We start from the raw sequence: 26,207 nt of genomic DNA on the forward strand, positions 1-26,207 counted from the left end.
TCTTATAATATTAATGTTCAGAACAAAGCTGTAATGAACGTAGAATATTTAGAATGGAATTGTAAAAAGAATACAACCTATAATAAAGTTCTAATTAAAATAACATCCAGAATGAATATTCAGGATAGGGGTGAGCGATATGGCCCTAAAATAATATCACGCTATTTTATAGAATTTTTGTGATAATGATAATATTGGTGATATAACAAAACGCTGAATTAAAGAAAAATAAAGAATACATTACTGCAACAAAATAAAAAATAAGTTCTATTATTGCATTCGATATGATATGACACATTCCTAACTGAGATATAAAAAAAAATCAAGATTTTATCAGATTTGTAACAGAAGTCACTGATCCAGAATGTCATGATACTAATAATAGTGCACTCCAAATATCTCCATATATCCAGGATTAAAGTAAAATAAATTATATTGGACAAATATAATCTGTCTCTAGTAGATATATAATGGGAAATAAGAATTGTGTGATTTTTCTTTTGCTAAAAACAGCAGAAAAGTAGTATCCTAATGTGATAATTAGGGGTGGGTGATATGGCACGATATTTCAGGGTATAATATTGTTCACGATATTCATATTCAAAATTGTTGGCGATATTATTGCATACAATACGATATGGCACACTCCTAATCCAGGATCACAATTAAATTATTGTTCAAAATTAAGTTGTAACACGTTTAGTATTAGTAATTAATCCTAATACTAATAATAGTCTAAAACACAAACACACACACACAGACAGACAGTCATTACATGAAATGTAAACCCCTTCATTAGAAGTACAGATGTGAATGCAGCTGCTCATTAATGCTGATGGTCTGTAGAGTTCCATACTGAGCTTCACCAATAAATAACCAACCAGCCCGGCTACACTTTCAGTACCGCCATTACAAACACAAACACAAAGCTTTATTTAAGCCTTTTGTGATTCATACGCTGCGGTGTTGTGCCATAACTTACCCTGCAGGCTTTATTTAATGCCCCTGCAGCGCTGGCAGGTGCTACATTTCTCCTCTTCACGTTTACACACTTACAGACCGAGCTGCTGTCATCCTACAGACGAGCTAATGTGGGTTATAGATCCACGCTGTCAAAACAGAAATAACAACTAATAAATTCATCTGCACGTTCAGGCAAATCCAGCGCACAGCCGCTGATTAAAGCCATAGCTCAGCAAAAATCCTGATCCCACCCCACATTTCACTCTTAATTTAGTTTCACACTGGAGCTACCGCAACGTTCTAGAGCATGTCCTACATGCACACTGTCAGGCCTTTACCAGCAGTTTTGAAATCTTTATTTTGTACTGAGCGCTACAGCAGCATGTGTATAAATTTTGATTAATTACAGAATCACAGGAAAAAATAACTATAATGTGATGAATGAGAATGTAACGGCTCAAAACAGAAGACCAGAGTAAAGCACAGACATCATAACAAATCATCTAACAAACATAGTGTCAAACATCAGCCATTAATTAATTCAACTTGGAAATCAGTTAGCAGTTATCGCCAGTTACCCGTTAACCCTTAGCTCTTATGGCTAATCCATAATTAGACATCCAGTTTTATATATATATATTTTTATCAAAATATGGTCAAAGATCTAAATTCTGTTCATATTTGAATCTCATTTCTACATATTTTACATCTTCCAGCTATTAATGTAAAAAAAATGTCTTGGAGTGTAGCGTAGTTACTCTTTAAGACATATTTGAGCAGCCTAGAATCTCCAAAAAAAATAACCTCTTGAGTGTGTGAGCATCTATAATTCTTATGTAAATTTAAGATGAATAAAGGTGCATAAAACTGTAAATATCAGTCTTAGGTTTGTAAGAGATATACAGAATTTACAACATCTGTTTTTGACTGCTCCTAAGTTTAACTGTACAGTTTAAAATACTTTCCTAGCAAAAAGTGATTAATGAGATTCATTTAATTGAATTAATTTAATTTTGACAGCTTAAAAAGCACTAGTACAAAGTTTACACTTTGTAATTGAATAGATAAATAATGTAAATATACCAGTCTCGTAGTGGGTGGAGATGGATGGGATCAATATTATCACATGTGTACTGTTTATATATCAAATTATAGAAGGCATTACCACCCACAGTGCACAGCAACCGCACTGGGTGGTAATGATCGTGACCAGCGGCTTCTGGCCAGAATTGTCAGAACTCACATCCACACTGAGCGCAGGAGGAAACTGCATATTGTCCCAGCACTTGTGAACAGTTCTTCAGTTCACTGATCATATAAAGTGAGCTATAGTGCAGAGGTGGGGCTCCCCCTGCTGTCAGCCTGCAGATCTGCACTCCTCCCATCTCTCTCTCTCTCTCTCTCTCTCTCTCTCTGTTAATGAAGCAAAGGGGAACAGAGCATCTTCCATAGCAACAGCGCTATGGCAACAGTGATGCTGAATAAAAAGGATGGCCATTACGGCCGGGCAGAAACAGTCGCTATAGCAGCACACACTGACAGCTCACACACACTATACTCTGCATGTGTGTGGATCCATGGATTTCATTCAGCATGCGTGCGCACACACACACACACACACACACAGACACACACACTCCTAAGCTCTAACAGTGCTTACAAAGCAACACAAATACACACTATCCACAGTACTGTACTAAAGAGAGAGAGAGGAGAGGAGATGGGAGAGACATGGAAAGAAGGGATTAAGAAAGAAAAATAAAAGATGGTAAGAGTGAGAATAATTGTGAGAGAGAAAAATGTGGAGAAAGAGAAAGAATGCAAGAGAAAAAGAAAGTGAAAGTGAGAAAAAGAAAGAGTGAGAGAGAGTAATGTATTGAATAATACAGGAGAAAGTTTGAGAGATATGGAAATTTAAACATGTAAGACAAAAAAAAAAGAAAAGAGGAGAAGGAACGAAAGAAAAATAATGCAAGAAAGAGTAACTTAGGGATGAGAAAAAGACAAAGTAAATGTAGGGGGTATAGGGAAGATGAGATAAAAAAAGTAAAATAAAGAAAGAAAGACAGAAAGAAAGAATTACAAAATAAGAATAAATAAAATAAAGCATTAAAAAGAAGGGTTGAGAGAAACTTGTGGAGGAGAAACAGATAAAGATAAAGAATCATAAAGAAAGAGAGAAATTATCACAGCGAGACAGAGAAAGTTGAAGAAGGAAAATTAAGGAGGGAAGTGGGAAGAACGTAAGACAAAAAGACAGGAAGAATGAAAGAGAGAGATTTAAAAAGAATAAAAGAGATCTGATAAGACAGAATGGTATCAAAATGCATTTAGCTTTGAATGTTTAATTAAATGAATGAATGAATGAACATAATTGGAGCTTTGCTGCAGCTATGATGACTCACTGTGACCAAATTCATTTAACATGTTTATTAACCCAAATATAAATCACACAGTTCTGCTTTTCACATCTAATTGGCTGAGCAGTGTGAAAGAACAGACAGAAAGAAAGAAAGAAAGAAAGAAAGAAAGAAAGAAAGAAAGAAAGAAAGAAAGAAAGAAAGAAAGAAAAAAAGAAAGAACAAACAAACAGTGACTGTGAGGCAGTGTGAACAAGGTGGACTAAGGAAGAACATCATTAAAGTTTGATTACATAGATTACATAATCATACAGTGTGTTTAGGTATTTCTCTAGCTCCAGAAAGTATTTTCTGCACGGTAGAGACAGTTACTCTAACAAAAGCGGATAAAGTTGTTTTTTAATCTTGATTTTGAAAAAAAATGATGCATTAGGAGGTGTCCCAATAATTTGGTCTGTATAGTGTAAATAGTTTCTGTATAGTTTTTTATTTATTTCAATCATACTGGATATAAATATAACACAGCCTCATTCTGGATATCAGTGACATGTTAATAAAAATATAAGCATTTATATGAATGTGTTTCTCTGTGATTCAGAGAGATGTTTGCTGATAAACAGACACACACAACCTCAGCTTTCATATGCACAAAGAGAATAATAGTAAGATAAGGAGCAATAGTTCCACTACCAGATAACTCTGAGCAGTAACACCACCTCACTATACACCAATACAAGCATTACATTATGACCACCGTCTTCTACGTCCATTATCCATTTTATTAGAGTTTAAAAGTATGAAGAGAAACAGATTCAGGACTACAGTCTGTAGTTATTCCTCTACAAAGTGCTTCTATATTATCAGTAAAATGGGGAAAACGACAATGGGTGTAGAAATATAAATAGAAGATGGTTATAATTTTAGAGTATAGTTCTATTATTTGGTGGTGCTCATCATCAGTGCTAGCTTGCCAAACCTGGGTATCAAACCCACACCAGATCCAACATACAGATCACAAACGAAAGAATAAGAGAACTCCATATCCACCATATTCACTAAGGGGTTTATAATAAAAATATAATTGCATGTAATTATATGTTAAAAGGATATATAAGTTATATAATGTATTATATTTGATTTGAATGTGTTGGTAGCACCTCATTCTCTCCTCTACATCAGTTCTTCAGTGTTAGAGAAACAGTTCTGGAGGAACCGGCTGTCAGCGACACACAGCCAGGGTTTTGATCAGACACAGCTGAGCACCTGGTGTCCCGAGTGTATAGAGAAAATCTTACAGCGTCCCCCAACCCCCCCCCCCCCCCCCCCCCCACACACACACACACACACACACACACACACACACACATCTGTGCTCATCTGCACTTTCACAACAGGATCAGAAGAGCCAGTCTTTAACAGAGTTTGGGCCCAAGTGGAGAAAACATGCTCTGATGAAGCCAGGCTTACACACACACACACACACACACACACACACACACACAGATTGCAGGTGCTTGGATAATACTAATCAAATATGCATCTGATTGCACAGATTCATTCGTTCTCAAATCATTATTTCACATTAAACTTGGGTACAAATTAGAGCTTATTGTGATTTTGGCCTTTGCAACACTGACAACAGAAGGCTGCAATAAGCAAATTACAGCTATGCAACGATTAGTGTGAAATAAGGCTGTGTACTCACAATACAATATGTATCACAATACAAAGGTTAAAGTTTTATTTATCGTTAAATATTTCAATACAGTAATCCAGATGATATATTGCAACTTAATTTTACTTTGCAAAATAGAAAAATAAATCTTATTAAATAATATTTGACTCCACATGGTGGCACTAATCCAGTGAAAAGGGTAAATCTGCAGTGAAGATTACTGGTTGTCAAATTTCGTGAAACTGTCAGCAATAAAACCATAATTCCTGGTATTTGTTTATTTAGGACTATTTTATCCTCTTTAGTAAAACATATATATATTACATTAACGTATTGTAGAAAATTATAGATCAGAGAGATTAAAATGACCACATATTTTCCAGCTGTTATTAAATACGACAAGACAAATTATGACAATTTTTTAAGGTTGGCAAAAAAAAAAAACAGTGCTGGTCTGCTTGAGCCTAAGGCATCCTGTCTCCCAAGTTAACAATGTGATGGTGATTACGAAAAAAAAAAAAAATCCAAAACCAACAAACCAACAAAAGTGTTTCTTCAGAAAGTTCAAGTGGAAATCTGACTGCAGAAAGAACACAACTTAATTTCTGGATAAAGAGATCAATGCAAAAAAAATGGTTTGTTCATTTACCTGGAGGCAAAACTTAACTGTTGATTTTCTAATTACTAAATTCGGCTGATAATTGGATTTTTCCTGACATTAAACACACACAACTCTCCCAAGACCCAAAGTTCACTATTTCTTTTACTGAAAACACATTTGTGAATATGAAACCAGGGCTATTTAATGCATTGTATCTCCATAGTTGACATCGTCCAAAAAAAAAAAGAAACACAGTAAATTTTCTATTACATCATAAATCCTTATTTGCCAGAGTGCAAAACTTACCTTTTACAGTGGAGTTTCCCTTGAATTTGACTGATAGTTTAGAATAACTTTTTTTCATGTGAGGAAAATTGAGACGACTAATCTCATTTAAAACCATAATTATATGGAACATTGTTTTTTTTTTAAGTTTCATACATAGATTGAACTGTGTTCAAATATGTTGTCATGGTGTTTATAACAACAGGAGGAATTTTGGATTGTTCTTCCTCTATTTTGCAGCATCCTATGTGATCACAGAATGTACTGTTCTAGATATATTCCTAGATATATGGTCACATACTGTATGTGAGATATGGTAGGCTCTCCTTACCAATCACTAAACTCCTAAAAGACTTTTAGAGACACTTTACACTTTTAATTTTCATTTATGCAGATTAACTTGTTACTTACCTGTGTCCTTAGGGAGTGGCAGCAGGCGGGTCACCCAGCTTCTATACCCTTAATTGGGTAGGGGGAAATGTCTGTTGCAGGGGGTGTTCCAGTTGACCTGTGTAAAAGGAAGAGATGTTAATATAATGGATTATATCTGTCTATAGATTATACCGACCTCTTCTATATGTCCTAATGTAATGTGTATTAGAGTGAATAACTGGTTATGTAAATATTTATTTTGTGTGTAGGATTGTAATTCATGTTATAAGATGAGCTCTGTAAGACTGCGTATATTAGTCATTGTTAAGGAGCTTGGGGGCTCTGTTATGGATGGGGGTTTTTATTCTACTTTACCTTCTACTCAGTGATAAAACTCTTGCATCCAGACGCGAGATGACGAAACTTAGATGTGAATCCGGATGGGACTAAAATAACTGGAGGACCACAGAGTTCAGTGAAAAACTGTAAGTAATTGAGCCTGTGATTTTCACATACATGGTCATTCCAGACTGAAATAAATCACAGAGGACCTCCTATAAAAGAGAAAATTACCCCAGAACCTCCTGACAAACTAATCCTGTCCGGAAAGGGCTTTAGTGTATCTTTTTTCACCAAACCACTGTCCAACAAAGGTCCTTCCTGAATACTTTATCCACACTACCATAGTATAATTAAGCATATGACCACATCATGTATGAATTATTCTACAATGTTCTGTTCTACCCAGAAAGGGGTATGAAGATGGTTGTCAGGGAGATGAGAGAAAGAGCATGCTCTGTTCTTTCTATCCTCTGTATGTGTCTTTTAAATTTATATTGCTGCCTTTTCCAATAAACATATTAATTATTACAATGACTGGGTGGCATGACTCATGTAATTTCTATCCAAACTCAGTGTCTTGTTTCTTCTACATTTGGCATTAGAAACACTCAACATTCCCAAGACCCAAAATTCACTGTTTCTATCACTAATAACACACTTATGAATGGGAAACAGGGGCTATTTAACTATTATAATTACACTCACCCTTCATACTCCAGTAACGTTTGCATCATCCGCAAAAACCTTGTATCAGCCTTGCTTGCTCCAACCCTGTACAGAAGCAGATGAGTTTTAGGGCAGACACACTCACACACACACACACACTCATACACTCACAGAGAGATCATACAGGAGAGAAGTTGTTGATTTTATACCAGCTGCAGTACCTGCACACTGTTCTGTATTTTACTCAGGGCTGGCCCAAGTCTTTACAGGGCCCTAAGCAGAATTTCATTTGGGCCCCCATCATACCACCGCCTCAACACCAGATTACTCATTATTCCATAAGATACACTGTGTGTGTATCATACCCACCCACTACCATTAGTACTGATTTTATTTAGATTTCATCATAGTCGTGTTATTCTGGCTATTGTGTAGCAAGCTCACAAATATTTTCAAATTAGTATTCACTTTTAAATACAGTGCGGTATATTAATTTAATCTATTTGAAAGTAACATCAGCAGAAAATACACTTTTCTTTCCTGTGGCTGTTTATACACATTGTGGATGTGTATAATGTGTTCACCTTTGGCCAGGTAAAATTAAAAATATAGCTGAACAACCCTTCAACTCTTACTGATGATTTTCTGTGTATATCATGACATAAGGTTAACTATCAAACATGCTATAGGTCGTTGACAGACGTGTGTACTATGCATAACATCACAAAACCGCCATGTTTAAGGTAACTATAGTAACTGTGAGAACTAACTTGCTTTTATAATCTTTTTTTTTAAAAGCAAAGTGAGGAAATAGTGTCTCCAGATGAGCTGAGCGAGGATAATTTTCATCTGTTAACAGCACTGATAAACACGACCTAATTATAAAAACAATATTCTATTTCTGCTACGTCTCAAACATTTTCCTGGATGTTACAGATAGTATTGTATTTACAGCACAAGTGTTTACATCTGTGGACACTTCGGAAACTAGAAAACCTACAAACCTTTTTCCATTTCAGATAAAGCACCAAGACAACATAGTCCAGCTGTCTTTACAGTAAAAGGTAAGCTGCTGTAATGAAGAAAAAAAATATATTTAAAATACACACAAAGCCCTGCATGTACTTGTCCACTATTTTAACCCTCTAATTAATTGTATTTTTGGGGAGAAAAAATAATTATTTTGGAGACTTTGTCTTATCATGACGGCCCTAACTAAAATGTGATAAACGACATATACGTAACATTGCCTTAACAAGGCGACAAATTAATATATATAGTTCTAGCAAGCTTACAACAAGAATGTATGAATATAGTAAGACAAATATACTTCTTCATATATTCTTGCATATATACATATTTTTATTTATGAACTTGGTACTTTAACGCCTCATAGTACTGGACGTAACTTAGATACGCAGGTATGCCTTGTAATATTATATTTAAAATAAAATATATAAGTTAAATACATAAATAAGGTATGCTATAGAGGGTTCATTATATTTAGGTTTCACACCTAAAAAATCCTTAAAACTCAGGCAGTGTATTCTTAACCGTTTGGTGTAATTTGATACTTTGAGAGCTTTTAGATAATTTACTTGGCACAGCTTGTTTTATTTTTATTACATTTTTCTCCAATTTAACCCAGAGTTTACTGCGTATTACACATTTAGTTGTTTAAAAAAACAACAATTGAGCCCTAAATATTAACAGCTTTTTAAAAAACAAATAATGTTAAGTCAAACAAACATCCGCGTGAAAATCATAATATATCTGCTGTATTCCTGAAGTACCGGAGAGTTAGCATTAGCTAACTTCAGAAGAGGAATAAACCGACATTATTACAGCACCATTAGAAGTGTAAGTAACCTACAATAAGGTAAAAGTGAATATACTAAACCGTCCTGATATCTTTAATAACCTAAGTTTATATATTTAACAGCTTACATTTTATTTTATTTGGTAGCATATATAATGCTAGCTAAAGGGCTTTTTGTTAGCTAGCCAGCTAACAAACATTCACAGTAGAAACTGAACGGAAGCCTAATTGGTTAATGATGAGGAAACTTATTGTTAAAGTTTAATATTTAAACCTACCTTAATCCTGCAATTTTTTTTCTCTTCCACAAGCTTCTTTTTTCTTTTCTCTGCTCCAGAGAGAAAATTCTTCACTTCTCCCATTATTAGCTAAGTATGTTATTATCCACCACAGAGCTGCTTAGCTACAGTGGCAGCAGCCAACAGCAGAATCTATTAACCTAATATTGGAGTGCCAACTACAAAAATAATATAAAAATCACTTTATATGTGTAATACGACTTTGTATTATTCAATGTTATTTTAACATATTTATATATTATATCTTGACCCTAAGCGGACATAATTAGAGTATGTCTTGGGCTCCGTTTTCACTGCATTTGATAAATCATACCTAATCCATTATAAGTACGAGTAAACCTTAATTATCAGAATTACATGATAATTACTTAAATATCCATTCTTTTTAAATCACCTGCACTTTTGCATTTTGTGAGTTTTAATAATATATTTCTTTCTCGTCACACCTCTAATTAGTATTGATGTGCCCTGTTTCCCAGCTCGTTTTACACCACAAAATGAACCATAGTAATGCTTAAAAAATAACAAAAAATATAGTATTTGAGAATTAAGACTGTACGACAGACACGTTTGTTTGTACACAATATTCAGTCTTTTTTAAACCATTATAAACAATTTACCCTTATTTTTCTTAAAATATCACTTGGTTAAAATCATCGGTTTTTACCAAAAATGTGTTTCTGCTGAGCAGCTTTAAACCAGATTATAGAACAAAGAAAACTCTAAACTGTAAAGAACCAAAACAGTTTATTGGTAACCTTTGTTTTACCCTTAAGTGTAGTTTTTTTTAGTGGCAGCAAAAGGGGTGAACGTTGCACTTCAGGTGAAAATAAAGACTAGGAACCATTTCTTTATATTCCAACGAAGGCATAAAATATAGTAACATGCTTTTTGGCTCTTACTCAAATATGGACAGTGAACAAATATTCTTGAGTCATTTACAGTAGACCAAATGTCAAAATCAACCATTTGGAGCAAAGATTTAAAAAAATAAAATAGTACTGATTGTTCAAACAGGGCGAAACTGGCACGTTTGTGATGAAACAAGTGCAAAAGTCCCAAAGTTATCCCCCACAGTTCCTTTACCAGGTCTGTACACACGTGCAAAAAACGAGATAAAATCATGTCCTAAATAAAAAAGGATAGATTTAAAATAAAAGACTGATTGCTGAAGCAAAGGGGATTCAGGGCTTATCCACAAGCAGCTCCGCGGCTGTAACTCAGAGCAGGGGCTCTCCAGCCGCGTGTAGCCAGGTGAGAATGCGTGTAGCCCGGCCAGCCTCAGTCCGTGTACTCGGTGTACTTCTTCGCGGATCCGTGCACTTTGCTGGCCGGGTATTTTCTCCGGTTGAGCTCCATCTTCCGCAGCACGGCCTGGGGCAGGTCCACCCGGCACTTCTCCGCCAGCTCCACCAGATAAATGCACACGTCGCTGAGCTCCTGGGCGACCTTCTCCCGGTCGGAGTCGCTCCAGCCCGGCAGGCCCTCGGAGACCTCCCCGCGCCACTGGAACAGCTCCGCCACCTCGCCCACCTCCCCGACCAGCGCCATCAGCAGGTTCCGCGGCTGGTGGAACTGGCTCCAGTCGCGCTCCTCTGTGAACTCGGCCTGCAGCCGCCGGATCTGCTCCAGGCTCGGCTCGGCGCTGAAGCTGAACTGCCCTCCCTCCGGGTCGGAGCGCTGCTCGGGGGTCTCCGCGGGCCGCGCCGCTCCGTTAACGCGGGCGGTTCCGTTCTGCTGAGCTTCCATGATCACGGAGTTTACTTTTAGTGATTAAAAAGAGGTAAAATAACAGATTCAAAACAAACGCGCAATGGGCAACTAACTCTACCTATGTTTTCACAGTGAAAAAGAGAGAAACTGACCCACTGCCTCAATGCTAAATGATTATAAAACAAAATGCTTTTTAAAATAAAAAAATAAACAATTAAACTGGCATTATTAGCAGACTCAGCACTGCAGCACATGAAAATCTCCCGCCAACTCTGCCTGTGCGACGGAAATGATGAAAGTGCATCACCAAGGAAGAGGCGGGATTCACGTGTGTATTTATCAGAGCCGTAGATACGGCTAAAAGATTATTCCAGTTAACCTAAAATATATTGAATCCTAAAAAGAAAAGAGTATGTACTCTATTTTTAGTCCTTCCCTATTAAATAAAAGTATTCACCTGTAAACGTACTTAACACTAAAATTATTATTTTTGTAAGAAGACTCTTGCTTTATTAACTCAAGATTCAAGGTGAAGGTACTATTAATATATCTCCTGGTACAGTAATATATATTTTAAACAGGTTCACAAATGAGTTTTAGATTTTTTATTTAATCTGTTAATTTTACATATCCAGGCACAGTAAGATTCGGTTCTCGCACGTGGGATCCCGACGTAATGCGTCAATACGCGGGGTGGTACTGTTGCATTGTGGGAAATGTAGTTCTCAGGAACTTCGCTCTTGCGCTTGTCGCTCTTCCACAGAGCTGCTAAGAACTCGGTTTCCCAGATCTCCCCGCGTTATAAACACTCAGCAATGGCTGCCTCCTCATCGGGACACAGCGCAGTAGTGCAGAGATTGTGTGGATTTATGAGATTTAGACATGTCTGCGGTGTTCAGCTGTGTAACCCCTCGATCAGCAGTCTGTGCACATCTGGATCCGCACGACAGATTCAGCCCAGCACTCAGAGTAACCGGTAAGAGAGCGGGTTTAGTGTTTCCTCTTCTCATCCAGGGGTCATCAGGGTCTGAATGGGCTTTATAAAGAAACCAGACCCACAGTGTTTTACTGTGAAACCCTTTATACTGTGGCTTAAAAACGCGTGACAGTATTTCTATTACTGTAGCAGGTTATACATGAATATTGTTCCTAAAATAATTAGCTTTGAATATTTCACCTAAATCTTCTCCTGTGGTAAAATCTCCCATAAACCTCCTATTATGCTGTTATCATTCTCAGGAAGTCAGGTTATTCGTTACAGTAATAGATTACAGTAATATATAAATATACATATTAAATCTGTAATTTATAATATGTTTAATGAAAGGCTTGACAATAAGAAACACAATTTATTGGTGAGTTTTAAATGTTGTAAAGTCTAAACTGAGGAAAACAAGATGCAGGATGGTTATAGACCAGCAATTTGTCTCCAGCCAAATCGTTCTTAAACAAATTAAAACTAAATTATAGAGACTGAGGACTATAAACACGCTCTTCAAAGATACTGACTTTTGAAACATCAGTTACATATTGTCACCCTCCTAAAATAATTACTTAAAATCATTTTTTGGCAAAATTGTCTTTTTGCCTAAATTCTGTCCGTATGATACTGTATGGCCACCTTTGGTAAAATCTCCTACACCCTCAGCTGCTCAGATCATTTGATTCTACCTCTTTCAGATAAAGGCTTAAGTCAAGATTGTGACTTAAGATAAGTTCCTTACAGCACTTTCTTAGTCATAAACTCATAAAGTCCCTAAGTGACATATACTAAATACTGTACTAAATTAAAAAACATATAAAAAAAAACAACATGTTTTTATACTAAAGTATAAAAACAAGAAGGCGGCATTAAAGGGGACGGTCACTGTATCATTATGTTCCCTAATATCACTAGCATTAGCATGCTGGCTAATTAATGTTTTATCAGGACTTCCAAAACCCTTAACATGTTGTTTGTTATTGCAAGGTTGTTGTAATTTGTTATATTAATATAATATATATAATAACAGACTGTTTTTCTGATTCATTAGTATTTCCCCTCAGCTGTGTGGGGTCGTTGGGCTGGAGATCCATGCACAGATCCACTCGAACTCTAAACTGTTCTCCAGCTCACGCGTGACCTTCTACAGCCCACCCAATTCATCAGTGGCGTTTTTAGATGCTTCTCTGCCTGGAACTCTTCCGGTAGGTTTTAGAGCTTTCAGGTTAAGGTAGAGATTCTGTATATAGAAATATTGAAACAATTCTAATTATGTAATTTAGAGCATTTTAGAGCACAAATATCTCTTTGTATAATGATTAATTGTATCTTTTTTATACTAAAATTCTAATGAAATGTTCAGTATTTAACCTTAGTCATAAAAGAAGTCATGAATTTTCATTTTACCATGGTACTAAGTCTGTGTTGTCTGCGCTTTGTATTTGTTTAGGTGCTAAACAAAAGGTGTGTGGAGGCAGCAGTGATAACGGGCCTGGCCTTCAACTGCACCATTAACAGGAAGTCTCTTTTCGACAGGAAGCACTACTTTTACGCTGATATGCCTGTGAGCATTTTTTTTTATTTTATGAAGAATATAAATCTAATGATTGTGTATACTACAAAGCAAACTGTGTGAGTATGTTTGTAGCATTTGTGGAAGGACTTTGGCACAAACATGGCAAATGTAGCAGTAGAACCTGTTGAAACTCATGCCTGGTGGCTCTGAGTGGTCCAGTGGACCGAGGTGTAGTTTATGCTCCCCCTGTGATCTGAGGATTGCTGTTTTTAAATCCTGGATCATGCTGCTTGCCATCAGCAGCCGGAGTCCGAGAGAGGACAATAGGCCTTGCTCTCTCTGGGTGGTTAATTGGCGCTCTGTCCCCTCATCCCTCCCAATGTAACGTTGGTCAGCACAGGCGTCTGTTAGCTGATGTATAAGAGCTGGGTTGCTGCACTTTCCTGGGAGTGCGCTGGATACCCGGTATTTCTGCAACACCGGCAGAAATGGCTGAGGTGGCTGAATTTGCATGTTGCATGTATGAGAAGACACATGCTAGCCTTTCACCCAAAATAGGATACAATAAAAAATAGGTAAAATTACTTTTTAACTGCAGCTTTTTTATTTTTAATTATGTTAGAAAATATAATTGTTAATATGCCAAAAAAACAATCATCATTGTTTCATCAAATAACAAATATTATCGTATCGTGAGATGTTCACTATCATCACCAGCATAACCTGCATGACTAAAATCAATGCAGGAGTCACCACACACACATCCCACAGGTCAGTGTAGTGTTCTTTACCTTCCATAGGACATGACAAAAGTCATGGGACACAATACTACTTCCTGTCCAATTACATTTGGTATATAATATTTACAGTGTGTTTAAAGCATGTTTAAAAATCAAGTAGCAATAAAGTGTAATTCCAACATACTGTATGTTGAACTAAAAGCAGTTCTGAGATTTTACAGACTAAATTAACTCTAGAATTGGTTTCTTTTTTTTTCTTCCAATATCTAAAGCAGTGCATTCAGCGTTGCAGTGTGACCAGTTGATTAAAAATGTTCTAATAAGATTACCTGCTGGTCTTTTTTCTCCCTGAGAGGCAGTAAAGACTTCTGGTAAGCAGTGACAGCCCCGCTGCTGTGCTGATAACTAGCAGAAAAAGCGAGAATAAGTGTCAAATATTGTTTCAAACATACGTGAGGAAAAGTGCTGAGTTTCTGCCCAATTCTCCAGTACCAGCAGGCCCCTGACTGGTTTTCACCCCAGCAGTGGTTTGGAATTAGAGTGGCGTTTGTGAAGCATGTCCGTGTGTCCTGAAGCTCTGCTGAAGAACACTGACTGTAATTAGACGTGTGGATTAGCTGCCAGGGTGCCGAGCCATGTTATTAGAGCTGGTAGAAACGTTCAGCGTGACTGCCGCTTTAATTCTGACACAAAGCCTGGATAAAGCCTCCGCATCTCTGTCACAATTAAACCGATAGTTTAGGTTTTTTTTTTTTTATAGTAATACATTTACACAGCCCTTATCTCGGACAGGGAGGTTAATAGAATTATTTTGATTTATCAAGATTTTAAAAAAGGGTAATGGAGATTGTACATCTTTGCATACAGAACTTTACACAGCAGGTAAATGTGGCCCAAAATCTGATCTTTTATGTTATATGTGGCACAGGGATGTCGTTTGTGTGGCAGTGTAAACAGCAAAAAGCACACTTGATCGTGTATTTAAATTTTCGAATTAGGCCAATTTATATTTGATTTGTGGCAATACAACTCAGTCTGAACAGCCAGATCAGAATTCATGTGACTTTTAAAAAGAAGAAGTAAAAAAGAAAGAAGAATTACACAGTTAAATGAATGAGAGTAGGCAGGAAAATGGACAACATCTTTGAGTTAAGGGCTTTAGTGGTGGAAAAATATCAGATATCTGGAAAATTTAATGTGTATTCTCCAATAATATTAGTCGCAGCCATACGGTGTTTCTAATGAACTGGCTGAATGCACTATAGATCATGGCAGCATTATAAAAAAAACAATTTGACCATGTCCAAATACTTTTCAGCAAGCACAACAAATTGTTGGTGACAAAATCAGCTGTCAGCCTGAACCCATTAGCTCATAGATTAGATTAAACTGAAACTTTACGTGAAGTAAAATTGTGTCAGGAAGGCAGAATTAGCCTCAATATCTGTAAAGGCAACATGTTAAACTGACACCCGTCTACAAACCAATCAGTGTGAAGTACAAGGAGACTCCACCCATGATGATGCTAGCATGATGATATCAGGATGTAGTAAAGTCACTTAACTACAGTGTTCAACCAAAACTAACTGGACTAAATGTACAAAATATGATGCAACACATACATGAACCTCGGTCCAGACTCTGGACTGCACTTTCAGGTGTGATAACATCTAATCCTGCTCAATAGTAGAGTTGTGCACCATTAGAATAATTTCCCGGTTATCGACTGTGTTGTAGTCCATGTTTTATTTTTCTGGCTTATTATTTGGCTGCAGTACAGATATCCAGTATACCCCAAGTGGATGTTTTCTCCTGCATTCACTAACCACTGATGATTTTCCCATTTAAATCTGGAGGAGAGCATCCTGAGGGACAATAAAGCAAAAAACTGTGTATCATTACTCTCCTTCATCCATCGCCTCAGCCTCGCAAATCCAATTTCTCCACTGCTCAGTTGCGTTTGTTTTTGTTGGTTCCAGTAATAAATTAATTGATTTGGTGGATTTCACAGATGGCGGTGTCTTTTTTCCCTGTGTATATGTTTTCTGTTTCTTTTGGCACGCCAATAACTATGATTAATGATCATCCTCTCCTTTTTCCCCCTCTTTTTTTGTTTCTTGTTTTTGTGGAATAGCAGAGGAGTTGCTATGGGAACAGTGTGTAGTAGTGGTGTAGGATCTTTTCTCTGAAGACCAAACGAGCTAAAGACCAAATTAACTGAAGACCAAACAGCCTAAAGAACAAAATACAGGTTTTTAGATTAGAGGTGTAAGAAAATATCAGTATATCAAGTCTCAGAATATTATGTTTTCAATCAGTACTGCATTCATTTACAAAAATATTTTAATAAGTCAATATTAATAATGATTTATATTACCATGTGCTGCCTTCAAGACGGGTGTCCATTTAGTTTTTTTAACAAAACAATACAAAATTGGTTGTAAAAGTCTGTAGTCCTGACTTATTCTGACTTATATAAAGAAAAAGCATGAAATACAGCTCTGGAAAAAAATAAGAGAGCACTTAAAGATTAAGAGTTTCTTTGATTTTACCAAATTGAAAACCTCTGGAATATAATAAAGAGGAAGATAGATGATCACAAGCCATCAAACCAAACTGAACCGCTTGAATTTTTGCACCAGGAGTAAAGGCATAAAGTTATCCAAAAGCAGTGTGTAAGACTGGTGGAGGAGAACATGCCAAGATGCATAAATGTGATTAAAAACCAGGGTTATTCAAACAAATACTAATTTCTGAACTATTAAAATTTTTAAAAATCTGATTTTTTTTTAAATAATGCATTATTTGAGGTCTGAAAGCCCTGCATATTTTTTTGTTATTTCAGCCATTTCTCATTTTCTGCAAATAAATGCTCTAAATGACAATATTTCTATTTGGAATTTGGGATAAATAATGTTTGTAGTAAAATTGTAAAATTAAAGAAACAGCAATGTTCATTTTATTTATACAAATACCTATAAATAGCAAAATCAGAGAAACTGATTCAGAAACTGAAGTGGTTTCTAAATTTTTCAGGAGCTGTATATTTTGGGTTTATGTTATCCACAATAAAATGAAATATTAAGGGTTTTTTTATTTGCAGTTGCAGTTTTTATCTAAAAGCAACCAAAAATGGTTGTCTTTCCAAAAAGCAATTGCAGCTAAAATCCAGCTAATTTGCTGTAAACATCCTGACAGCCATGTTTTTTATCTGTCAGAGCCTAAGTGCCCATATGGCAGGATTGTATCCGTGTCAATTCCAACAAATTCCTCGGATGGAATTGGATCTGCAGTTGGAACTTTCTGTGCTGGATTGGGCCTTTGGCCAAAGTGTTTTAATTAAAGTCAGAGTAATTGAAATGACACTGAACAAAATGTGGCTGGACTGTTTCAGATTAGGGAGAAAAACTGTGATGTGTGAAAACGCTGTTGAATATCCTGATATTGATGTGAAGCACAATAAAAAGGATTTTAAAATAAAATTAGTTTTTAGAGACAACTGCTTGACTGCACTAATTTTTCCATAATATAAGAAGTTGTTAGTGTGTGCATTCACTGTGGACCTCAACCTCACTCAATCTATACATCTCTCTACCTCGCTCTCTCATTTTGCCTCACTCTACCTCATTCTACCTCATTCATTTACTATACCTCCCTTTACCTTACTCTACCTTATTCTGCCTCTACCTAGTTATATTACATGAGCACGGTATTTCAGATTATAAAGTGTGTGTGTGTGTGTGTGTTCACTCTCAGGCAGGTTACCAGATCACCCAGCAGAGACTCCCCATTGCAGTGAATGGGTTACTGAACTACAGCTACTTAGGAGGGAAGAAGAGGGGTCAGGTGATGAGCAGGCGTGTCAGGATCAAACAGATCCAGCTGGAGCAGGACAGCGGGAAGAGTCTGCATGACGAGCAGAACAGCCAGACTCTGATAGACCTGAACAGAGCAGGTACGGCCTGCTGCTTTAATCCCACCATGCAGAGAATCAGACTGTAATAAAAGAAGAACATCACCTGTTCAATCTGTACACTCTTTTATTTCCATAACGTTTTCTCTCTTTCTCTCTCTCCATCTGTTCTCTCTGTTCCTCCCTCTTTTTTCACCTTCTCTCCTGCTGTTTCTCTCACTGTGTGTTTTCTCTCTCTTTCCTCTCTTTCTCTCTCGCTTATTTTATTTTCTCATGCTCCTTTCATGCTTGTTCTCTCTCTGTTTTCTCCACTTTCCCAATTTCCTCTGCTACCTATGTCCTATTTAACTTGCTCTCTTTTGCACTCTTTCTTTCTTTCTTTCTTTCTTTCTTTCTTCCTCTTACTCTCCCTCAATCTCATTTCTTTCTCATGCCTTTTCTTTCTATTGTTTTATCTCTCCCTTGCTCTTTTCTGTATGTTCTTCTGCCTTGTTCTCATTCTTTTTTTTCCCTTTGTCTCTTACTGTTTTCTGCACTTTCCTCTGTTCTTTTTTACCTTTTCTCCGCCTCTCTTTCTTTCTCACTTTCTGACACTCTTGTTGTCTTTCTCTCTACGCCTGTTGCTTTCTCTTTCTTATCGTCTCTCTCTGTCTCTCTCTCTCTCTCTCTCTCTTTCTCTCTCTCTCTCTCTCTCTAGGTGTGGGTCTGATGGAGTTGGTGATGGAGGCGGATATGAGTTGTGGTGATGAAGCTGCGGCGGCAGTGAGAGAGCTCCAGCTGATTCTACAGGCCCTCGACACCTGCCAGGGGAACATGTCTGGTTAGACACACACACACACACACACACACACACACAATAACTTGTGTGTTAAAGTCTGACCAAGTTTCTAATAAAGTGGCCAGTGGGTGGAATGTAGTACTGCAGAATAATTGTTAAGGACAGATGCTGACTGGCTGACTAAAACACTGATATCTAATTGCTGCAGGGTGTGTGTTTGTTTGTGTGTTTGTTTGTGTGTTTGTTTGTGTGTGTGTGTGAGAAGCAGAAGCAGTGTGTGGTGTGGTTTTGAAGCAGATCACACTGGAATCTTAAAGAGAGTAAATAATTGGTTTCTCCTTCATCTAGTTGCAGCTTGTCACGGCCCAGTCCAACCGTTGTCTTCCCATAATGAGAAATTCAAGCGTCCCAGTTTAATCAAAAGGCCCCTGAAGCAGAATACAGAACATAGTGGGTTTGGGTTTGAAGCAGTGAGAGGGCTTTAGCCGAGCGCAGGCCGCGCGGTACTCACCTGCTTCATGCAAATGAAATCATTCACATTCAAATTTATGCGCAACCTTGCATGCAGAGTTTCCCAGAATCCAGCACTGCAGCAAATGAGTGATTTCAGCAAGTTCATTTACAGCCCCCCCCCTTTCTCTCTCTCTTTCATTTGTTGCCTTTTTCTATTTTCTTCTTCCTGTCATGTTTATTTCTCTCCCTCCCTCTTTTCTCTTCTCTTTCCCTTTTTCCCCTTTACTCAGCACATTAAAAAAGTGTAATTAATCAAAGGATCATGTTGTGATGTTATACTATTATTCTGTAATTAGTGATTGACACCACTAATAAAAATATAATTCTTACATTTATTCGTTCATTGTTAACATTTAAATATCCATTATTAAACTCTTACTGAAGTCTTAAGAAGAACAGATGCAATTAATCATGATTCATCAAAGAATATTAAATTAAGAAACATTTAAGGCATACATTTTTAAAGTCATTAATCAATTTTATTAATTATGTCCTGTCATGATAGGCATGCATTAGCGTTTTTTTTTTTTTTGGTGTTTTTTCATCAGTATTTATTTAGTGATGTAAACACAGATTTTTATTAATATGGATGCTCACACACAGGTGATGCTCTGTAAAGTTTTTTTACTTTACTTTACTTTTACAGTGTTAACTTTTCTTTTATTAAATCATATGTATAAATTTCCTCTCACTCTCTCTTTCTCTTTGCGTAGAGGGTCAGTTAAGAGTGGATGCTAACGTCTCTGTGCATCGTCCCGGAGAGCCACTGGGTGTGAGGACTGAGGTGAAGAACATTAACAGCGCTCGATTCGTAGCTAGAGCCATAGGTGAGGACATTATGACTATTAAATACACCTCAATAATCAATAACTTTAGACTCCGCCCATTATTTTCTGACTGTTACGCTGGACGAGGTATTTCCATGCTGACTGAGCGTGTCCTCTTGCTGTTGATGTTGATCTACAGATTATGAGATCCAGAGGCAGATAAAGGTTCTAGAGAGTGGAGGGACCGTCGTGAATGAGACTAGAGCCTTTGACAACAAATCTGGGTAAGGAAGCCCAGCATGGTCAAAAGTCAAAATGATAACCTGTAAATGAAGTGATTAGACTGCGGTAGATTTTATAATTGAAAGTACAAATTAACACTGGTGTTCTTCTCTCCTCTCTACCAGAACTACAGTCTCTATGAGAGACAAAGAGGGACTGCAGGACTACAGGTGAGAACAATGGCTGGTTGGGTTAGAGAGGGAGTGTTTATTCTTTTCCTATAACCGAGAATAATTACTAGCATAATTAACGTAAGCTGTTATTGGCTATACATGTTCATATACTACGATCAGAACATAACCGCCTTCTCTCGTTTCTCCACTGATCGTATAGGACACACTGTAGTTTTCTAATAATTACAGGCTGTAGTCCTGTATTCGTTTCTACAATTTATTATCCTCCTTTACTCTGTTCTTAAAGAGTTTCTGTCTCTGACTTTATGTCTACACAGTGGAGCAGATAGGTAGGAGTGTTTAATAGAGTGAACAGTGAGTGATTAAACACAATGTTTAAAAACTCCAGCAGCACTGCTGTATCTGATACACTTATACCAACACAACACACACTAACGCCACCACTACTCTAACCTCGCACAAACACACAAACACACACCACCCATTCTAGAACAGCTTGCACTTTTCTGTAGCTCTGTCTCTCTCCCTTTTTTCACTGTTGCACTCGATTACATTCTCTGGTGTTTTTCTCTTCTGTCCTTCTCTTCTGCTGTCCACCTTAACTCCACCTTAAATTTGGCTATTCTATTGAGGTTTAATTCACATTAACATATAGTATCTCTCAGTATTATGATTATTAATATCATTATTCTTATTTGTATTCTTATTAGAATTAGTAGTAGTAGTAGTAGTAATAAATTATAGTTATTAATTAATAGTAATAGTAGTAAAAATAGAAGTAGTATAATATGATGCTATTGTTATATTATATTGTCTGTTATTGTTATTTTCATTGATAATTAATGTACTAAACTTACATTTAATCCGCTGAATAATAATGTAATAATACACTATTAAATAAAAAAAATGTAGAATTAGAACTCGTATTGTATTTAGTGACTTTTGCCGGGTCTAATGCAAGATAATGAACACTGCAATTTTCAGATTCTAATCTCTCTTTACGTCTCTCTCTCTCTCTATCTCTATCTCTCTCTCTACCTCTATATCTATCTCTCTCTCTATCTCTCTCTCTCTCTCTCTCTCTCTCTCTCTCTCTCTACCTCTATATCTATCTCGATCTCAATCTATCTCTATCTCTCTATCTCACTCTATCTCTCTATCTCTCTATCTCTCTATCTCTCTCTATCTATCTCTCTATCTCTATATCTCTCTACCTCTCTACCTCTCTCCCTCTCTCCCTCTCTCTCTTTCTCTCTCTCTCTCTCTCTGTCTCTATCTCTCTCTATCTCTTTCTCTCTCTACCTCTATATCTATCTCGATCTCAATCTATCTTTATCTCTCTATCTCTATCTCTCTATCTCTATCTCCCTCTATCTCTCTCTATCTATCTCTCTGTTTCTATATCTCTCTACCTCTCTCCCTCTCTCTCTTTCTCTCTCTCTCTCTCTCTCTCTCTCTCTCTCTCTCTCTCTCTCTCTCTCTCTCTCTCTTTCAGGTTCATGCCTGAGCCGAATCTGCCCCCTCTGTTTGTTTATGAGGGCGTGGCATCAGTACCTGCTGGCGTTGACCCCGCCCAGGTGGTGTTGATTGACAGGCTGGAGGCTGAGCTTCCAGAGCTGCCAGGAGTGAGACGGGCGAGACTGGTGGAGCAGTACAGAATCCTGCCTGAACACAGCTTTACACTGGTGGTGAGCTGAATCTCCCAACAGTCATGCACTTCATTCTCTGGGTTTTACTGGTATCATGGAAAAAGTACAGTAGTTATTTCACAACAAATGAAACACCTGGCAGATATATTATTATAAACACACTGTACTATATCATAAACATCTTTCTATTACTAATGTGTTATTTTATCCACAGTATTTATTGTTTTACATATCTGTTTATGGTTGTATGTCCTGTGTTTCAGAATGAGGATGGGCTGGTTGATTACTTTGAGCGGGTGATCCAGAACGCTAAAGCAGAGCCGAGGAAGGTGATTGGCTGGGTGATGCAGGAACTCCTGAGTAATCTGCACCAGCAGGGTCTAAAGGTCACTCAGAGGTGAGTCTGTCAGTGAGTGGATCCCATATACTTTTTATTAGTTTATTCCCTTTAGCTTAGCTTTACTTAACTTAGTTAGCTACCCCACCACCATTACCCAGCGGCGAGATAGTCTGAATTATAAGGGAAACATGACAACACCCCTGTTCTGTTTAATTCAGTGCACCTTATGAATGAAAATAGACCAGAAAATAGATGTTTATTCTTTATAGTGAGTCTTATAATCCAGTGAGAAAAATACGGTATACTGCGGTAGTACATTTTGACAAGGTAGTGAAAGTGTGTGTCTGTGTGTGCTGTGTGTGTCTGTGTTTCCACTCCGTTTGCTCCTTCTTGCTGCCGATTGCACTTTAGGGGCAATAAATAACGAGAAATTGAGGTTGTATTTGCTTGTTGCCTTGGGATGTATGCAAGTGTGCGCTCTAGATCACTGATCCAAGACAGACTTGATGATCAGCTCCATGTTTTTTACGGTGCTCATTGACACTGAGTGAGTGGGGCCAAATTGCTTACACACACACACACACACACACATACATACACATACATACACAGGCCTGGAGGAGAGTTAGCCAGCCATGATGCTGTGGCTAAAGTAGCATCCAGTAATGAGTTCTCCTGGGCCCAAACCAGGCCGCACTTACACACACACACACACACAATGTTTCATTTGTCTTGCTGTACTTGCACCAGAGGCTGGCAGTGTATTAAAACCCCATTGCTTGTGTTGGCTACGTTATTAGAAATCCCTATTATAACTACCTTGGTTTGCAGTCAGTGGCCACTTTATCGGAAACCCCTCGCTACCACCTTGTGCTTCCAGACAGTGGCCTTGTGGTACGAACATGACCCGTGATGATGGAATGAAGAGGGCTGATAAAATGTCCAGAATACTATGGTGTATATTTCTACACCTATACAGTGTTTCTAATGAAGTGGCCAGTCAGTGGAAGCACAAAGTAGGGGATTTCTACTAATTCATGATATATGCACATTTTTGGTAATTTTCCAAAAATTTTTTCAATTCTTTCTCTCAGTCCTGTCTCTGCTGAAGCTCTGGCGGATCTGCTGAACGTTCTGGAATCTGGTCACATCTCATCTTCTGCTGCCAAAGTGGTGAGTCAGAAAGGGAACGCTTCACTAATCCTGTTTCCATATTCAACACTGCGCTACGCTCAAGACACTCTGCATGAGGGCTCCTGAAAAACATCCACTCAACTTTCCAAGGGTTCCAAAAAGTACAAAACAATCTGATTTATTTAAATACTCTGTAATAGTAATGAGTCTACTCCGTCTGTTTTTGTGTAGCTGGGTGGTGTACGATATGGACAAAAATATGAAATGTGATGATGCTGTTTAATATCCTGGTCTTGATGTGAAACATAATTAGTTTAAATCTTAAATCAGTTTAAGCTTTTTGCATGTTTTTTTAGCTACACTATTTGTTTCGAGTTGAGAAGTAGTTTAGTTTGTCAGTCACTGTAGGACCTCTACCATACTCTACTATGCTTTACCTCGCTCTACCAAACTTGCTCTGCCTCGTTCGACCTCAGTCACATTGCCTTTCTCTACTTCCTCGCTCTGCCTCGTTCTACCTTGCTCTGCCTCACTCTACCTCCAGTCCTGTTAGGACATTTGAGCACTGTCTGCAGCATTAAAAGCTCCCTATATTGCTGCATGTGGGTATTGCAGTTAGTGTTATTTAAAGTGTTATCACAGCTCTTTCAGTGTGTTTTTTGTATCATAAAAACTCTTGAATTGGGGGCTCTGAGTGTTCCAGCACTCAGAGCCCCAAGTGCTGCAACTATGATCAGGAGATTGCCAGTTCAAATCCAGTTTTATCTGTGTTTACTACTATAGTACCTAAAATATTTTAGAATACAATAAATGTTTTATATTTTTAGCTGCTTACTGCTTTTGAAGTGACTTCAAACAATAACCAACAATTATTCTGATAGAAAAAAGAGAGAGAAAAGGAGAGAGAAAGCTGATTATTTCTGTTATAGAGAATTCCAGGATAAATCCCAGCATGCCAATAAACCGATCATCACATTAGCGCACCACATCCCTAAAATTTAGTGTTAGCAGACGTAAGCAGGGTTGTAGGTCGTGAGGTAGAACCTCCATGTGCATCAGTGGCCCATGACCCTGTCAGCCGTTCACAGTTCTGATGTATAATTATCACAGGTTTTCCAGGAGATGTGGAAGACTCCAGAAAAGACCGTGAGGCAGCTGGTGAAGGAGCTGGATCTAGGATTGGTCAGTGACCAAGAGCAACTGCTGAAAATCTGCCAGAGAGTGGTGGACACTCACCCTGAACAGGTGAAGCCCATCTGAGTCCTAAAACACACTACACCTGATTAACATTAACTGTTGGCGTACATAGCTATGCTTAAAGCTCCAGTTTGGTGTTGAATCCAGTGTTTTATGGCTGGCTCTGTGCATGTTTTTGCCCCCAGGTGCAAGTTATCAGAGCGGGAAATAAAAAAGTGCTGAATAAACTGATGGGAGCCGTGCAGAAGGAGACGAAGGGCCGAGCAGATCCGGTGCAGGTGAAGGCTCTGCTGGAGAAAATGACATCATGACACCCAGTATGAGGTCCAAAACATATTTTGTGTGTGTCATGATCCTACACCTTCAAAAGACTCTTACAGAAAACTGGAGAAAACTGCTACAGGAAGAGTTACTACATCTGGCTGACCCGCATGGCAACAGCTTTAGCCTTTAGCTCAGCTTAACATGGTTGGACTAGGTCTCAGTTTCTGCAGTGAAGAGAAGAATTAGAGGTTTGACATGAGAAGTGCAGTGTAAAATAAAAAAACATGCCTCCGTATCCAGTGTTTTTGTGTAGATATTAGTCTGAAATGATCTCAGATTGCTGTAGCCAAGGCTCTACAGCGTATATCTGTAACAGGGCAGTGTACTAATGTGGTTAGGAAGTGTATTAACAGTAATTAAATATAAGTAAATGAGCAGACCCTGTTTATGTGCACGGCACTATTCTAATCATTGCAATTACATCGATAGCTTTTCTCCATTTAACCTGTCTTTTATTTTCTAGTTGCCTCCTCTAAGATGTGATGAATCTCTGTTTTGTAATAATTAGTAAACATGTCACTCGGTTGCTGATGCAGAAATGAATGTATTGATGTTCAAATACGAATAAACTGAAGGGTTTTTTTTTCCAGCTCCAGCATGCCCGTTGTTTGTGTGCTGCTTAGCAAACCCCATTATTACACTTCATCCGGCAGCTCATGTGGAAGACGAGTAATTAACACTGGCCTTTAAGCCCCAAAGCCATCTGAAGAAGGTAATTAACTCCTGAAACAATTGGCACACCTGTTTATAAGGGCAATCACGGTATGATTTACCTTTTAAGATGTGGTGAAGAGATGAAAATTAGATTAGCAGAAGATGGAAGCTAAAGCTAGCATTATTTAT

At 37.7% G+C, this 26,207-nt stretch overlaps 2 protein-coding genes across 2 annotated transcripts; one reads left to right on the forward strand and one right to left on the reverse strand.

Annotated features, from left to right (window-relative positions):
• Positions 1-10,110: 10,110 nt before the first annotated feature.
• dctpp1 (dCTP pyrophosphatase 1) lies at positions 10,111-11,405 on the reverse strand. The gene has a single exon (XM_007230236.4). It carries the CDS (start codon positions 11,129-11,131, stop codon positions 10,664-10,666), a length of 468 nt encoding a protein of 155 aa, XP_007230298.2. The 5' UTR covers positions 11,132-11,405; the 3' UTR covers positions 10,111-10,663.
• A 469-nt stretch (positions 11,406-11,874) lies between these two features.
• gatb (glutamyl-tRNA(Gln) amidotransferase, subunit B) lies at positions 11,875-25,949 on the forward strand. The gene is made up of 13 exons (XM_007230234.4): positions 11,875-12,071; positions 13,129-13,282; positions 13,528-13,641; positions 18,090-18,288; positions 18,944-19,066; positions 20,251-20,364; positions 20,504-20,588; positions 20,712-20,756; positions 22,216-22,408; positions 22,633-22,766; positions 23,804-23,882; positions 24,954-25,088; positions 25,226-25,949. Exons 1-13 carry the CDS (start codon positions 11,911-11,913, stop codon positions 25,349-25,351), a joined length of 1,662 nt encoding a protein of 553 aa, XP_007230296.1. The 5' UTR covers positions 11,875-11,910; the 3' UTR covers positions 25,352-25,949.
• Positions 25,950-26,207: the final 258 nt, after the last annotated feature.

Source organism: Astyanax mexicanus, chromosome 25, assembly GCF_023375975.1.
Source record: "Astyanax mexicanus isolate ESR-SI-001 chromosome 25, AstMex3_surface, whole genome shotgun sequence".
In the NCBI taxonomy this organism is placed as follows: Eukaryota; Metazoa; Chordata; class Actinopteri; order Characiformes; family Acestrorhamphidae; genus Astyanax; species Astyanax mexicanus.